Source organism: Pongo pygmaeus, chromosome 18, assembly GCF_028885625.2.
Source record: "Pongo pygmaeus isolate AG05252 chromosome 18, NHGRI_mPonPyg2-v2.0_pri, whole genome shotgun sequence".
NCBI classification, from domain to species: Eukaryota; Metazoa; Chordata; class Mammalia; order Primates; family Hominidae; genus Pongo; species Pongo pygmaeus.
Genome location: NC_072391.2, coordinates 2,358,154 through 2,374,021, shown reverse-complemented (window position 1 = coordinate 2,374,021; position 15,868 = coordinate 2,358,154). Strand labels below are relative to the sequence as shown.

Genomic DNA, 15,868 nt, shown 5'->3' with positions numbered 1-15,868 from the left:
ACACACAAACACACACGGGTGCCTGTGCCCATCAGGCAAGGGGAGTTGGAGGGCAGCCTTTTGACTTGGGATTGTGACTGGCAGGGGGGTGCCATTCTGGAGCTGGTGAGGTCTCCACGGAGTGTCTCCGTTCCCAAGGCAGAATCGTAAATCAAGTCCCTGGTCGTCCATTCTGGCCTTTGGACTGCCTGCTCTTAGGTGTAAGGCCAGGTGGTCTTGGCCCCCATGACCCACACAGAACTCCCCAGAGAAAAGCCCTTTGGTCACTGCCCTTACTCATCAGGATGAAGGGAGTGCAGTGAATCAGAGCATCTGGGGGATCCTGAGCCAGCGGGAGTGGGACTCTGGAGGCAGCTGTGCTGCCAGGGACCCAAATGTCCCTTAAGAAGGATTTTACAAGAACCAAACTCATCCAAACCCTTGAATCAAAGGTTTTTCCTCCCATGCGATTCAGACCAAGTTCCCACATCTTGCTAAGATGTGATGTTTCAAAAACCAGAAACCTCATCGGGTCCCAGTCAGTGACCCAGTGGACCCATGGGCCTGCCTGTTCCCTATCCTAATGTGGTGGGCTTGCCCAGGCACAGGGCAGCAACCTTGAAGGGCTGAGCCACGGCGAGCTGTGCAGTTCTTTGCACAGGACCTTAGTCCCAAGCCACCTGCCTGGGCAGGGAGGAGTCCAGCCCGCCCACTGTTCTCAGGCTCCCCAAAAGCTCCAGGGGTGCTAACTGGGGCCAGCCTCCCCTTGCAGTGCTGGGTAAGACCCGGCTCCTGAGACAGACAAGTGCCTGGGGGCCCCTGCAGGGCCCTGGAATAGGGGCTGCGGGGGTGGGCCTGGGAGAGCTGTTCTGAGACCCCCGAGGGCCCAGGAGGCTGGTGTGTTGGCACCATCCCTGTCCCAGCTGTGCTCACAGTACAGGCTCCTGGGAGCATTTGTAGTTTCCACAGAGGATGAGCAAGGAGCGTCCCTGAGCTGCCTTCCGGGGCCAACAGGCTGTGGGGGCAGCCAGGTCCCACCAGGACACAGGGTGGGCAGCCCAGGCCATGGCTACCCCTAAGGAGCTGAGGCTGGGTCCTAAGGAAGGACAGAGGCCTGGGAGCCAAGCTGTGGGGCCGGACCGGGAGCGGCTCATTTATTGAGCAGACATCTGCCGGGCAGTGCTCCCTGCACCCCTCATGGGGCTCACAGCTCCCCATGAGGTCACTGGATGCAGCCCGTCTCACAGATGGGGAATGGAGGTACAGAGCAGCACATCACGTGTCCACTCTGAGAGACCAGCCGACTCTGCCTTGGGGCCTCACTGAAGGGTGGCTGCCACCCTGAAGGGGCCACTGTTGGGCCATTCCTCAGACCCAGGGTCTGCAGGTGGCATGCCCCAGCCAGGCCTCGAGTCATCGGTGGGACTTGAGGGTCACCTCCACTGGAAAGTGGTCGCTGATGGCAAGAGCCTGGGGGAGAGAGTGAGCCTCAGGGGAAAAGTGCACCCCACCCACTGGGATGGGCCCACTGGGTGTCCACAAGCCACCACCTCTGCCGGAGGGGCCGGTGAGGCCTGGGTACCCACCCCTGCTGCTGCCTGCGGTGGGGCAGGGGCTGGGGCAGAGGGTGTCACCATTGGCCCTGTGACGCAAAGGCAAGGTACCCTGCCTGCCCAGAGCTCCACATGGGGTGGGCCGGGCTTTCCAGGGTCCTTGGAAATGAGCCCTGGTGCAGGGAGGGAGCTGAGGTGGCCCTGCCTTGGGCGCTGGACCCTCCCTGCTGCCTGCGTGCACCCGGGCGGTGGGGACCCAAGACCAGCACCTCCCCACGGCCCACTCGCCTGAGTCTGATCCAGGGCGAATTCCTCCTGGAAGTCGTGCACGGTGGCCGACTGGGGCTTCAGGCTCCGGCGCAGGCGGGCGCCACAGGCCACAATGCGGTCGTAGGCGCAGTCTGAGTTGCCCACCGTGGTGTCGGCGCTGTCAGGGATGAGCCACTTGAAGACCTCACTGCTCCTCAGACGGATGGCGGCCCAGTCCTGCTCCCGCACATAGCTGCAGTCGGCGTTGAAGTCGCCCAGGAACAGCATGTCCTGCGGGCGCCGCGGAGCCGTGTCTGAGCTGCCGGCAGGAGCCGTCGAGGTCCCGCCTTCATGGACCAGACCCCCGGGGCGCGCCTGCAGGGACCCCGGGACCGAGGGGTGGGCTTACGTCGGTGCCCCACTTGTCTATCACGTCCAGGTACACGTCGTAGAGCGCGTCGATCTCCGCCACGGCTTGATGCGGCGCCGCGTGCAGCGGGACCAGCACCAGCTTCTGTGCTGCTGCGGGAAGGGGTGGGGGCGTCAGAGCTCGGCGGGAGGGGAGGGGCGGGCCGGCGGAAGAGGAGGGGCGGGGCCCGCTCACCGGAGCCGAGGGCCGAGAACTTGACCACGAAGGGCTCGCGGCTGAAGACGTCCTCGGGGTCCGGGTACAGGTAGGTGTCCACGACCGACACCGCGTCTTTCCTAGGAGATGGGGAGGACCCGCTGAGCCCCCCACCTGCGGCCCCGCGCGCCCCTCCCTGCGGCCCGCCCCTCACCTGTACACGAACAGGTACATCTCCTTGTACTGGTCCCGGCCCAGGGGCTGGCTGCTCACAAAGCTGTACTCGTGCTCGGACACGCTGCGGAGACAGGGGCCCGCTCAGGGTCAGGGCGCCACGCCGGGGCGAGATCCCGGCCGGGGGTCGCGACGAGGGGCCCTGCCCACCACACCTGTTGATCTGCTCCATGAGCGCGGACACGGCGCTGAGGTCTGGGTCTCGCACCTCCTGCACCAGCGCGAGGTCATAGCCAGCCAGGATCTGGGGAGGAGCGGCGGGTGCGGGGTCAGCGCGGTCAGCACCCCTAAACGCCGCCCCGCCCCGGCCTGGGCCCCACCTTCGCGATGATGCTGCCGCAAGCCGGGTCCGACACTTTGCTGTCACCGAAGCTCTGAATGTTGAAGGCTCCGATGCGAAGCGCGGCGGTCCCGGCGGCTTCCAGCGCCCAGAGAGCGGCCAGCAGAGCCCGGGGCCCGCCCATGGCGCGGAGCGAGAGGCTGGGAGGGACAGACGCTGCCGCTTACACAGACCCGCTGTCAGACCCACCGACCCACCCGTTTCCTCCGCGGCCGCCCCGTGACGGCTAGTGCGACGCGGAATCCGCCCCTGCGTTCTGCAGGCTCCCAGGGCACTGCTGGGCTCTCGGGGACTGCTGCCTTCTCACTGCGCGGGAAGCTGCAGCCGGAATAGAGGGTCCGGCCCATCCAGCCCCAGCTCAGTGCAGCCGAGAGACTCACCTGGGATGTGGGTGCGGAGGCCCGAGGCTCAGAGATCCTAGGGGAATGGGGATCCCGGGTCCAGGCTGCGGGCGTGTCCGACACAGGACTGCCCTGACTCCCTCTGGCAGCAGCTCTGGCACCAGGGCAGGGGCCGGTATTTGAGGTCCTGGTCCAGGGAGGGGCCGGGCTGCGCTGGGTCCCGCCCCCTCGACTGAGCTGGGTGCCTGATGAACTCCTGGCTTTCATTCCCATGGAGACCCCCAGGATAAGGGGTGGGAGACCTGCCTGAGCCGGTTCTGGTGCCCCAGACCTGTCCCAAAACCGTCCCAGAAGCCCCTGCCAGCCCCCTAGGAGGGAGGTAGACGGTCAGCCACATCCCGGTGTGGCTGTGTTCTTGTCCTCGCCCCTAGAAATTAGGTCGCCTAGACTCTGCCTCCCTGAGCAGAATCCCTTCAGGGAAAGGAAGGCAGTGCAGGAAGGACCAGCCACACTCCCTGCCCAGCATCTCCTGCTGCTGCTCCACCTGCTCACCCTGCGGTGGAGGCCGAGGCTCCCAGATCTCCGTCCCCATCCCTGGTCCTCCCACCCACCCACAGGCCTCAGGCAGCGCAGCTGGGGGCACAGCTCCAGCTGGGCAGGGCAGGAGTCTGTTGGTCAACATGCCAATGACACCCACGCGCCACCAAGGCGCCGCCAGGGCTGGCGGGAGCCCCTGGGCGGGGCGGCCAGGCACGTGAGTCTAGGAGTGGCCTGGGAGGCAGGTGCTGCTGCGGGGGCCTGGGCAAAGGCGGTGGCACCAGCCGCGGAGGCTGCCACTGCCGCAACATCACAAGCTGCAGGTTCTCATGTTTTATTGTAAAGCAACAAGAAACTCTTATGTACACTGTCCGTCTTGGGGCACCTCCATTCTGTGCCATCTTCTCTACCAGGCCAGGCAGACATGGGCGGGGTGCTCAGAGTCCTCTGCCCTGTCCCTGCCCGGCCAGGACCCCGCAGACCTCATGCTAGACGATGACCGTCTGCACCTCCAGCTGGCCCTCCGGCGAGGCGATGACCAGCTCGCCTGCATGCTCCAAGATCTCGATGTCCTCTGATGACACCATGGTCACAGTGGCCTGTTCAGTGCCACTTGTCCCTGCCCGGGTGGCAAGCACAGTGCCCTCGCTGATGGCCGAGGCCAGCGTCATGGCCACCTGCTCTGTCAGGCTCTCGGGGGTGGCGATGGTGATGGTGTCGGCGGCAGCCGCCTCTGGGCCCAGCGCCGTCTCCTCGTCCATGGTGACGTTCTGCACGATGATCTGGTGGCCGGCGCTAGCCTGGTGCACGATCTGCTGCACCACCTTCATGATGTGGCTGTCCACCTGCGGGGCCACGGCTCAGCAAGAGCGGCTGTGCCAGGGAGCCTCCCCGCCCCCGCCTGCCCCACCCCTCACCTCCGTCTGGGTGCCCTCGATGATCTCCGTAGCCTCACTGGTCTCGGCATCGTCCGCAGTGGCCTGGGCAGATGGGCAGAAGGACAGAGGTCAGCCTTGGCTGCCCCCGGGTCCCAACACGGCCCCAGGGCCCCACACCCACCTCGATGATATACTCCTGGGTGTCAGCTACCACGGACGAGAATTCCACCAACACTGTGTGCGGGTCCTCCGCGAGGACAGTGGTGGCTGCCGTGGGGCTCTCCTCAGACACCAGCAACTCCTCCACCTCCAGCAGGCAGCCCCCTGTGAGTGGGGACTCGGTCAGGGCTTGGCGAGCCCCAGCCCCCTCCCCTCCTCTCCCCCTCCCCCCTCCCCTCCCCTCCCCCTCCTCCCCTCCCCCTCCCCTCCCCTCCCCCCTCCCCTCCTCCCCTCCCCCCTCCCCTCCCCCCTCCCCTCCCCCTCCCCCCTCCACCAGCCCAGACCTTTGGTGCGCAGGTGCCGGTTCAGCGTGCCATGCTCAGCGAAGCCACGGCCGCACTTGTAGCACTTGAACGGCTTCTCGCCTGTGTGGTGTCGCACGTGCCGCACCAGTGAGCCCTTCTCTCGGAAGCCACGGCTGCAGAACTGGCACACGTGCGGCTTCTCCTCCAGGTGTGTCCTGAAGTGCACTTGCTGTGCGTTCTGTGGAGACACCTGTCAGTGCCAGCCTGGCCTTGGCCACAACAGACTACAGCTCTCCCCTCCCGCTTCTGGCCCAAGGGAGGGGCTAGGTCAAGACTGAGCACGGTAGAGGCCAGGAAGGGGGTGCACCTGGGCCACGGCCAGGGAGCAGGATTGGGGGATCAGGCGCCAGGGTCCTGCGGCCAGAGACCCACCTTAGTCTTATAGCGCTTGCCACACTCGGGACAAGGGTAGGGCCGCTCATCTGAGTGGACGCGCCGGTGGCCGCGCACGTGGGCGATGGTCTTGTAGAGCTTCCCGCAGTCACCACAGCGGAAGCGGCGCTCACGCACGTGCACCTCCTGGTGCTTCTTGAGCAGGTAGGCCTTGGGGAAGGCCTTGCCACACTGCGCGCAGGCGAACGGCCTCGGCCCTGCAGCCACACATAGCATCAGGCCAGGCCCATCACCCGCGGGCCCGCCAGGCCACCTGCCACCTGCCCACAGATCCCCTGGCTCCCTGCTGTCTATGGACCCACCTTGGACACTCAGAGGCACCCCAGCCACCTATAGCCCATCCACTGCCATGGGCCACACACCCACCCATCACCTACCGGTGTGGCCCCTCTTGTGGGCCTCCAGGGTGGCTGCTGTCGGGAAGGTCTCACTGCACTGAGGACATGGGTGGGTCCTGGGCACCGCTGAGGCCTCGCTGGCCACCTGCTGGGGAACCACAGGAAGGTCTCCAGCACCCGGGGCAGGCTGTGCCCTGGCAGTGCAAGAACACAACCATGGGCCCCACCCTGGCAGGCTCCCTCGTGGCCCCAGGGAAGGCAGTAAACAGATCAATAGGCAAAGTCACTGCAGAAAGCCACTTTAGGGAGTGCGAAGGCCAGCGTGGGGACACCCCTGGGATCCAGCCCTGGGAGGAGCCCGTGCCGGCACCTACTGTCTCCAGCGGCTGCACTTCCAGTACCGGCAGCTGCGGGGCTGCCTCTGCCAGGGGCTGGGGACTGGACCCGGCAGCAGGGGCTGGCTCCAGGGAACCCTCCTCCCCAGCACCGCGCTCAAGGACGATGCCGGAGTTCTGCATGGCTTGGTGCAGCAGGTTCTCACGGCTGCCCTCGCTGGAGCAGGGGAGCTCCTGGGAGACGGGGGGCTGCAGAGGAGGCAGAGAGAGGAGGCTGGCCAGGCAGCCTGGCATCCAGCACCCACCCCATGGGGCAGACGCATGCCAGGAGCCTTGTGCAAACCCTCAGACCCCCATGGCGCTCCCACTGGCCCTGCTCTCCCTGTGGGAAGCCCAGCCCTCGCCTGCCTGGCCCAGACCCCTGGAGCCAGTGCCCAGAACAAAGACTGGCACTGAGCAGGCAGAAGACAGAGCAGCCCTCCGGGGCCCCCCGTCGCCCCCACCTCCGGGGCCAGGGCTTTCATGCCCAGGGGCAGCTCCTGCATCTGGACGTGGACTTCGTGGATGACGGTGCCCTTGGCATCTGTCACCAGGTGAATCACGGGTGAAGTCTCTATGGGCTCGCCTGTCACCGATGATGTGACTGTCCCCAAGCCGGCAGCTCCAGCTCCAGACCCTTCAAGGTAGAGTGAGGGAGTGAAGATCCCTCACACACCCTAGTGGCGGCTGCGTCCACAGCCAGCCCCCAGGACCAAGCAGCTGCCCGCACCATGCTGACCTGCAGGTGCGTCCTCTTTGCTGACGACCACGTCCTTGCTCACGCTGAAGCGGATTTTCTCTGTGCAGGGGGTGAGAGACTTGAGGTGCCGGGTCAGTGCACCCGACTCCCGGAAGCTCTTCCCACACTTGGAGCACTTGTAGGGGCGCTCATCTGCAGAGAGAACCTAGTCAGCCCTGGGCAGCCCCAGCAGGCTGGCGACAAGGTGACAAGGCGAAGGCAGGCAGGGGCCCCCGCCTCATCCCCTAAAGCTGGGGAATGCAAGGCTGGGGCACCCCAGGGCCAACCATCGGGGTGCTACCGGGCTCCAGCCCGAGGTGCGGCCAGCTCACCCGTGTGCCGCCGGTGGTGCCGGATGAGTGAGCCCTTGGTGCGGAAGGAGGCCCCACAGAGCTTGCACTCGTGGTCCTTGCGGCTGCTGTGAGTGACCATGTGGGCCTTGAGGATGCTGCCCTGTGGGGGAGGGCGTGGCAGCTCAGGGCCCTCCTGGGGGAACAGGAGGGGGCCTGCCACCCACACACTGGCTCCCCGCATGCCGGCTCACCGTCTTGAAGGTCTTGTGGCACAGCGCACACACATAGCGGCCATCCTTGTTCACCAGTAGCTTCACCTGGGCCTGCTCGCCCTCCCCTGCGAGCGCCAGCCCCTGCTGGCAGGGGCTGCCTGGGGCCTCGGCCATCTCACTGTCCCCCGGCTCCGCCTCAGCAGCCACGATGACCTCTTTGATGTGCCCACCACCTAGGAGAGACACCTGGGCCTAAGTCCCAGGACCTGCCCCTGCTCAGAGACCCCAGAAACTGCTGGCTCCAGGGAAGGGGACCTGCTGCTCTGAGCCACAGCCTGGACCCAGCCTGCACTGAGCTCTTAGCACACAGGCCCGAGCAGCAGCCAAGGCCCCGCTCACCTCTCCACGTCACAGTGAGAGGTGGACAGACACCTCCCGGCTCTGTCAGGCTGCCCAGAGATGCTCCAGGGCCCCCAAATGTGTCCACAGGGAGACCCACCATGGAGCACAGATGCCCCATCCCCAAAGCCAGGAGGACATGCGAATCCTGGTGACAAGGTCCCTGGGTGAAGAGACAGCCGCCTGTCCTGCTCGCTGCCACTGCTCCTGCCACTGCTCCCACCAACATAGGGAGGATGTGCGTCCGGGGCCACTCTTCCATCGGAGGAGATGGGCTGGGCCACTGCAGCGGGGCAGGCAGGCCTGGCCAGAGCCCCGTCCCAAGGCAGGCTTGGCCTGGGAGAGTGAACGCTCTCCAGACACCCGGGACAGCCTGAGGCGAGGAAGCTGGGCTTTTGCACTTCTGGAGGATGCCGGGAAAAATCTGACAATGTGCAAAGCTAGGTTGTAAACACAGTTCAGGTTTTCTGCTCATAAAGATGACAAGTGGGAAACAGCTGTGAAGCTATTGCTTAGAAACCACCTCAGTCCAGCTGGCGTCTTGTTTTGACAAGCTGTTCTCTTGAAACACAACAAAAGTGCGGTGACTCAGAAACAATTAAGAGCCTCTCCTGCCTGAGCCCTTACACGCTCGATGCCCCAGGAGTGATCTTCCAAAGGACAGAGGCCTCTGATGGGGAGGACCTGGGGGAACATGGCTGCTGCGAGGCCAGAGGAGACACGAATTTTTTCCTCGAAGACGCAGGAGGGCCTGGAGGTGGGTTCCAACTGCCCACACAGCTGACCGCACCCCTGCACCCGCAAAGACAGGACCTGGCATGCCCCAGCCCTTGGCCACCAGCAGGCAGGACCCTGTGCCATCTCCACTGGAGGCCAACAGGAGAGCTAGCAGCCCTGGACTAAGCCCACCGGGCCTGCTGACTGGCCAAAGGCACACTCAGGGTACCCAGGATGCCTGCAAAGGGGAAATTCCCAGGGGTGCCAGAGTGGCAGGGGTGCCGAGAGGGGCTGCTGAAGCACAGGGAGGGGTGCTGAGCCTAGGGCTGGGGGCTGCTAGAGTTTAGGTGGGTGGAAAGGGGCCTGGCTGGCCAGAGACCCAGCCCAGAGACCCCGCCAGAACCTAAGGAGTTCATGCTCCCAGGTGACGCCACCATCCCAGAAACCAAACGCCAGGTCAAGGCCAGAGCCCGCCCCACCTCCCACATGAACATTCCGAGCTCTGCGTGGCACTGATGAGTGTCTTGGTCACAGGAATGCCAGGGAAAGGCAGCACGGAGGTGAGACAGGTGCCCTGGCTGCCTCCTGGAGAGCGGCCTGCTCACAGGTGCCCTTCCCAGGCCCCGGGCTGGCCTCCGCCACGGCTCCTCCACCCCCTCTTCCTGCTGCAGCCAGTCCCCAGGGCTGCCCAAGGCCAGGTTCCGCCTGGTGCCCAAACCTACTTCCTGTCCAGCTGCCCACTCCCCGCCTGCCTCGGCCCCGGTCCAGCAGGCTCCCCAGGCAGCAGCCATGCCCCACCCCACCTCCCACAGCATCAGGTCCCCAGACAGCTCCTTCCCTCACGTCTGCACACCTAGCCACTCGCCCCTGCCGCACCCGCAACCCCAGCAGCCCCTGGTTCCCTCAACCTGCCCAGGCCCTGGCTGCCTCTGAATGTCCCCCCTGCACAAGCATCTGTCCCCGATGAGAGCCTGCCCATCCAGACCTCGCAACAGCCCCTCCCACAGCACATCAGGGAAAGAGACATCTTCACTTAAAAAGTAGCCATCAAAGAGGCCTGGCATTGCACACTCATAAAAGCCCCATGAGGACCAGTGTAGCAATCACCACTCCCACACCGGAGGGAGCACTGGGGAGGGCAGGCCACGGCCAGCAGCAAGTCCGAGCCCAGCTAGAGAGGCGGGAGAGTCCCGTCCACCCTGCATCCACCCTCCAGAGCCGGTGCTGGGCGAGTAGGCCATTCTGGTGGGTGCCCGGTGGATGTTGCTGCCTACGGGCAGGGAGCAGGAACCAGGGGGTGGCAGGGAAGTGGGGAAGATTCTGGGAGGGACACGGCAGAGACCACCCGGGAAGCTGGTGCCTGGGTGTGCCCCCAGCCACTGTGGGCACCTGAGGAAGGCCCAGTGCCCAACGCTTCCTCCCCCTACAGGCTGTGCCCGCAGAAAGGCTCCCACGAGGCCGTGGCCCCTCCCAGCCAGGCCCTGGTCTCGGGAGAGACGAGCATACAGGCAGCAGAGGCCCCATCCTCTGGCCCCAACCACGAAGGTCTATCAGGCCAGCGATCCATGGAAGTCGGCTTACCAACGAGGTCAGATGCGTGGCTGATGTCTGCTGCCAGGGAGGCCGCCTCCACCACGATGTGGGCCACAGTGATGGGCTCCTCTGGGCCTGGTGCTGCCGGCACCACCTGCCAAAGGAAGAAGAAAACAGGGGACTCGTCTGTATGCTCCAGAGTTAGTTCTCAGATAAGAGGCCTGGGCTCTGCCAGTGTAAAGCTGAGGAGGTGTGACTTGTGGTGCTCAGGCCTGGGTCCACGTCCTTGGGACGGCTGGGGTGGGGGCTCTCCTCTTCCCCAACAGGACCACCGGTCCCAGTCCAACCCCTTCACCCCAGGGCCAGGGTCAGCGCCGTCACTCTCACACCTCTGGCCACGTGGGCTGGACCTGGAGCACAGGGCACCCGCAGGGAGGGACCAGCAACTCTGGCAGGAAGCTGGGCCAGCCTGCAGGAACAATGGCACAGTCCCAGCCCGCCATATCCGGCAGACCGGTGTGAGGAGAGGGCCCTGGGGGTGTGAGCCAGAGGCCTTCCTGGAGGAGGGGGCACCTCTGAGAGGAGCAGGTAAAGAGCACAGGCTCAGAGTGGGGTAACCAGGGTCCAGCATCATCTGGGCCACGCCCCGCTGGTGGACAGAGACCACTGACCACTCTCTGAGCCTGCTCTCCTGACTGTGCAATGCAGACGACAAGCGCCCACTGCGGCGTGTGCGGGGTTCACAGGCCTGTGCATCCAGCCCAAGCTGGGCATGGGGCTCAGCAAAGGTGGACATTTGATGATGAGATGGCGGGACCCCCAGGGCTACACCTCACTTGTGAAGTCCCTAGGGACTGTGTGCACAAGACAGAAGATAAGCCAAAGAGACAGAAGCTGCCATGGCACCCCAGAGCCAAAGGAGACCCTCAAGCTCCAAGAAAGAAGAGATCCCGGCCCCCAACAGCATGGGCTTTGGCCAGAGGCTGCCAAGAAGGCTGGGCCACCGCAGGCCCTCCAGGATGCCCCAGAGCACCACAGGCTCACACACCCGGACCCTCCTGTACCGCAGCCAGGTGCCTGCTCTCTGCCCGCCCACGTGGCCCCCGGAACCGGCTGCACAGGTCCATCCTGAAGTGCGGCCACCTCCCCCACCTGTCAGGTGAACCCAGGAGGGGATGGGGGAGTGGGTGGGGGCTCACCTCCTGGCCCAGCAACGCTGTGGTGGCAGGGGTGGCAGGCAGGGCCTCCTGAGGCGCCCGCTGGCAGGCCTTCTGAATCTTGTGCTGAACAAAATCCTCCAAGGCGGTGAACTCCGCCTGGCAGCGGCCGCATCTGTGCACATCGTCCTCATCTGCAACGAGCCTGCTGTCAGCAGGGCCTGGGAAGGCGGAGGCTGGGCAGCCAGGGCCCCGTCTGGCTTTTCCTCCAGCCCTAGAACAGATTCCCCCAGGAGGCCATCAGAAGCAGAGCTACTCCCCCAGGCTTCTGAGAACACACTCGGGCCCAAAACAAGGTCATCCCAGGGTACAGCCCCCATCCTCTGCAGGTCTGCAGGGGCCAGACCCACCCTCAGGAGGTCAGCACCCAGCAGAGGGTGGCCTGACAGCACGCTTAGGCTGCAGGGATCTGCTAAGGCTGCCATGCCCAAAACCCCCACCTCAGCGATTTGACAGGCGAGAGGCTCAGAGAGGGGCTGGGAGGCAGAGGGAGTCCTCCATGCTAGTTTGGGGACAGTAAAGGACCAGGATTTAAGACTGTTGGGGCCGGGCATGGTGGCTCACACCTGTAATCCCAACACTTTGGGAGGCTGAGACAGGTGTATCACCTGAGGTCAGGAGTTTGAGACCAGCCTGACCAACATGGTGAAACCCCATCTCTACTAAAAATACAAAATTAGGGCAGTGGCTCACGCCTGTAATCCCAGCACTTTGGGAGGCTGAGGCGAGCAGATCATGAGGTCAGGAGATTGAGACCATCCTGGCTAACACCCTGAAACCCCATCTCTACTAAAAATACAAAAATATTAGCCAGGCACGGTGGCGGGCGCCTGTAGTCCCAGCTACTCAGGAGCCTGAGGCAGGAGAATGGCGTGAACCCGGGAGGCAGAGCTTGCAGTAAGCCGAGATCACACCACTGCACTCTAGCCTGGGCAAAAGAGCGAGACTCCGTTTCAAAAAAAAAAAAAAAAAAAAATTAGCCAGGCTTGGTGGCGCATGCCTGTAATCCCAGCTACTCGAGAGGCTGAGGCAGGAGAATCACTTCAACCCGGGAGGCGAAGGTTGCCGTAAGCCAAGATCTCCCCATTGCACTCCAGCTGGGGCAACAGAGCGAGACTCCGTCTCAAAAAATAAAACCAAAAACACAAACATTTAGCCAAGCGTGGAAGTGTGGCGGCATGCACCTGTAGTCCCAGCTATTCGGGAGGATTGCTTGAGCCCGGGGGTGGAGGCTGCAGTAAGCCATGATCACACCACTGCACTTCAGCCAGGGCAACAGGGCAAGCCCCTGCCTTAAAAGAAACAAAAACAAAACAAACAAAAACTGCGGGAGTTTGAGTGTGCCCTGGAGCATGTGAGTGGCCATCTCCTCATCTGCAAAATGGGCTGGGGCCCAGGAGGCTGATGCCCACTGGCTCTGGCTCAGAGGCAAACGCAGGGAGCTGACCCACAACCACTCTGCTCACTGACTTGGGACTTTACTGGTTCCCAAGGTTGAGCCCGTCACCATCGCTGTGCCGGACCCCAGTCCTGCAGAAGAGACCACCCCTCACTGTGTGCCAAGCACCTCACTGGGGACGTCACCAAATCTTGCCAGCACCCTGTGGAGATGGAGAGAACTGTTCCCACCCTAGGAAAATGACCGCAAGTTCAAGGTCACCAAACGGCTGGGTGTCAGGACAGTGCCTGTTTACACAAAGGGATAGGAGCTGTTTCTTCTGCTTCCATAAAAGCCTGCCAGCTCTGACCATTCACATTCAGTCCCTCGGCAAGATCAAACCCAGGCCTGATGCCCGAAGGAGCTGGGCAAATGTTTACTGTTGAATTCGAGGGCAGAGAAAGGGCCAAACCACAGCTATGACTCGCCTGCAGGGGCCACCCAACAGAGAGTCGTCCTCTCCTGATGGCTCCCAGTCATAAACCAAGCTCTGAGGCAATCGCACCACCCTCTTCCCCTTCCCACCCGACTCCTGTGTCTCACTCGGCTCCAGGGCATTGCCACTGAAGAACCCCCTACCCCAGAAGGGGACACACGCAGCCCATTTCACACCAGACAAGGCCACAAGCAGGCCCAGCAGGGCGCAGCCCCCTAAAGGGACCCCTCGCCATGAGGGCACTGCCCTTCTCCAAGCTGGAACGAGAAGGGGCAAGGAAAAAAGGCAGAGACTATGAATCCTATGGGGACAAAGACAAAACAACCCTCAACCCAATCATTAACAACCTCCCTTCCTGTCTGACCCAATCTGCATCTTTTTTTTTTTTCTTTTGAGGCGGAGTCTCGCTCTGTTGCCCAGGCTGGAGTGCAGTGGGGCGATCTCAGCTCACTGCAAGCTCTGCCTCCCAGGTTCACGCCATTCTTCTGCCTCAGCCTCCCGAGTAGCTGTGACTACAGACGCCTGTCACCACGGCCAGCTAATTTTTTGTATTTTTAGTAAGATGGGGTTTCACCGTGTTAGCCAGGGTGGTCTCGATCTCCTGACCTCGGGATCCGCCCGTCTCAGCCTCCCAAAGTGCTGGGATTACAGGCGTGAGCCACCGCGCGCAGCCCCCCCGGTCACTTTCAGGTCTGCAACCTTCGATTTTCCTCATCCCCAAAATGAGAATAACAATAACATCCACCTGTCAGGACTGGTTTGAGAATGAAAAAACCTAACGCAGGATAAGGGCTTGTTACATTACTGGCAGAAGCCGCCGCCCCATTCTGTAGGGGAAATAGAGGTTCACAGAAGTAGGATCACCTGCCCAGGATCAAAGAGCTAGAAAGCGGCAAGTGTGGGACTGGACGGGGCCACAGGCTGGCTGCAGTGCACCAGCCCTCTTGCACTAGGCTCTGCTGCCTCCCTACGGACAGGCCCAGAGCCCAGATCCTGGAGAAACCGAGGCCCCACCTTTTGGAACCACCAACAGGACCCTAGACGCCCATCAGGTGCAGGGGGAAGGGGCCCAGAGGAGGGGAGGGCCAGGCTCAGGCATCGGAGGCAGAGAAGGGCCGGGACCCCGGCGTCTGCGAATGTCTACACCGGGCGCCCGGGGGCTCAGCAACCCGCGAGCACTTGTGGACGCACACCGGAGCGAGGGGGGTGACAGGCGCCCCGCAGGAGAGGCCCGTGACGGTCTCAGCAAACCTGGGGGTTTCGTGGAGGGCTGTGAGGGCCCCGCGAGATCCGAGAGATGTCTGGGTCTGGGAGAGCCGGTCGAGCCCGCAGCTCGGGCCATCTGGGCCTCTGCCAGCCCGGGATGAACTGTCCGCACCCCGGCCGCACCCTCCGGGTCGGCCCGGTTACCTTCTTCGCTGAAGGGCGCCGGGAGGCCGAGGAAGCCGCTGGGGGCCAAGGCCGCCGCCACCGCCGCAACCGCACCCTCGCCCGCTTCCCGCCCGGCTTCGGCCGGGGCTTCTGCCGTATGAGCGGCCGTCACCCGCACTGCCATCGCGCCCTCCATGTCGCAACGCGCCGCAGGAAGATGGCGGATTTACGACCATGTCGTCATAACAACGGGCCGCGCCGAGGCCGGCGTGAGGGAACGGCAGGAGGAGGGCGGGGCGGAACCGGAGCGGATTGACGGACAGGCGGGGAGCCGGGCCTGGATAGCGGTGTGGCCTTAAAGGGAAGAGGCGAGGCCGGGCACGCTGAGAGCGAAGATGGGGCGGGACTGTGGGGAGGGCGTGGTTACGGTGGAGCAGATTGACAGGCAGGGGGCGGGGCGGCAGAAGGACCTGTGTTCGAGGCTGCACTCGGATTTGAGAGCCCGAGAATGCGAGGGGCGAGCGGACTGGCGGGTGCTAGGCAGCCGCGCCCCAGCGCTTCTGTACCTAAGGACAGGTCGCCCCGCCCGCGGCTGCTGCTGGGAAGCCGCCACAGCTCCAACCAGGGGTGTGGTGCCTGCTGCCCACTGACCGCTTCGGGTGTTAGAGCCTCCCAAGATGATTTTCCGGGTCACGGGAGAAGAACACGGGTCGGGGATGGCTCATGGGTAGCTTTCCGAAGCTGTTTTATTCTTTTATATACTTTTTAAATTTTTTTCTTTCTTTTTTTTTTTTTTTTGAGACGGAGTCTCGTTCTATCGCCCAGGCTGGAGTGCAGTGGCGCGATCTCGGCTCACTGCAAGCTCTGTCTCCTGGGTTCACGCCATTCTCCTGCCTCAGCCTCCTGAGTAGCTGGGACTGCAGGTGTCCGCCACCACGCCCGGCTAATTTTTTCTATTTTTAGTAGAGACGGGGTTTCACCGTGTTAGCCAGGATGGTCTCGATCTCCTGACCTCGTGATCCGCCCGCCTCGGCCTCCCAAAGTGCTGGGATTACAGGCGTGAGCCACCGTGCCAGCCACTTTTTAAATTTTTAAAAATTTATTTATATTATATATTTTAAATAGAGATGGGGTCTTGCTGTTTTGACTAGGCTGGTCTCAAACTCTTAGCCTCAAACCATTTTCCCATTTTGGCCTCCCAAAGTGCT

At 63.2% G+C, this 15,868-nt stretch overlaps 2 protein-coding genes across 8 annotated transcripts; both read right to left on the bottom strand.

Moving 5' to 3' along the window:
- Window positions 1-12: 12 nt before the first annotated feature.
- Window positions 13-4,021, bottom strand: DNASE1L2 (deoxyribonuclease 1 like 2). The gene is given in 8 exon segments (XM_054454817.2): window positions 13-1,449; window positions 1,821-2,072; window positions 2,191-2,373; window positions 2,375-2,486; window positions 2,561-2,644; window positions 2,736-2,824; window positions 2,901-3,060; window positions 3,301-4,021. Coding segments are annotated over 7 exon segments (921 nt in total). The 5' UTR covers window positions 3,045-3,060; window positions 3,301-4,021; the 3' UTR covers window positions 13-1,392.
- A 95-nt stretch (window positions 4,022-4,116) lies between these two features.
- Window positions 4,117-15,097, bottom strand: E4F1 (E4F transcription factor 1). Of its 7 annotated transcripts, none has more exons than XM_054454813.2 (14): window positions 14,700-15,097; window positions 11,398-11,549; window positions 10,247-10,352; window positions 7,589-7,782; window positions 7,377-7,497; window positions 7,045-7,197; window positions 6,770-6,942; window positions 6,306-6,515; window positions 5,971-6,079; window positions 5,573-5,790; window positions 5,180-5,378; window positions 4,858-5,000; window positions 4,716-4,778; window positions 4,117-4,643 (listed from the first exon to the last, which is right to left on the bottom strand). In XM_054454813.2, the coding sequence occupies exons 1-14, from the start codon at window positions 14,854-14,856 to the stop codon at window positions 4,287-4,289; spliced, it is 2,355 nt and encodes a 784-aa protein (XP_054310788.1). In that variant the 5' UTR covers window positions 14,857-15,097; the 3' UTR covers window positions 4,117-4,286. The 7 variants fall into 7 exon arrangements, with proteins under 7 accessions (XP_054310788.1, XP_054310786.1, XP_054310789.1 ...); XM_054454811.2 differs by having other exon boundaries at window positions 11,398-11,629; window positions 14,700-15,025; XM_054454814.2 differs by having other exon boundaries at window positions 5,971-6,076; window positions 14,700-15,012.
- Window positions 15,098-15,868: the final 771 nt, after the last annotated feature.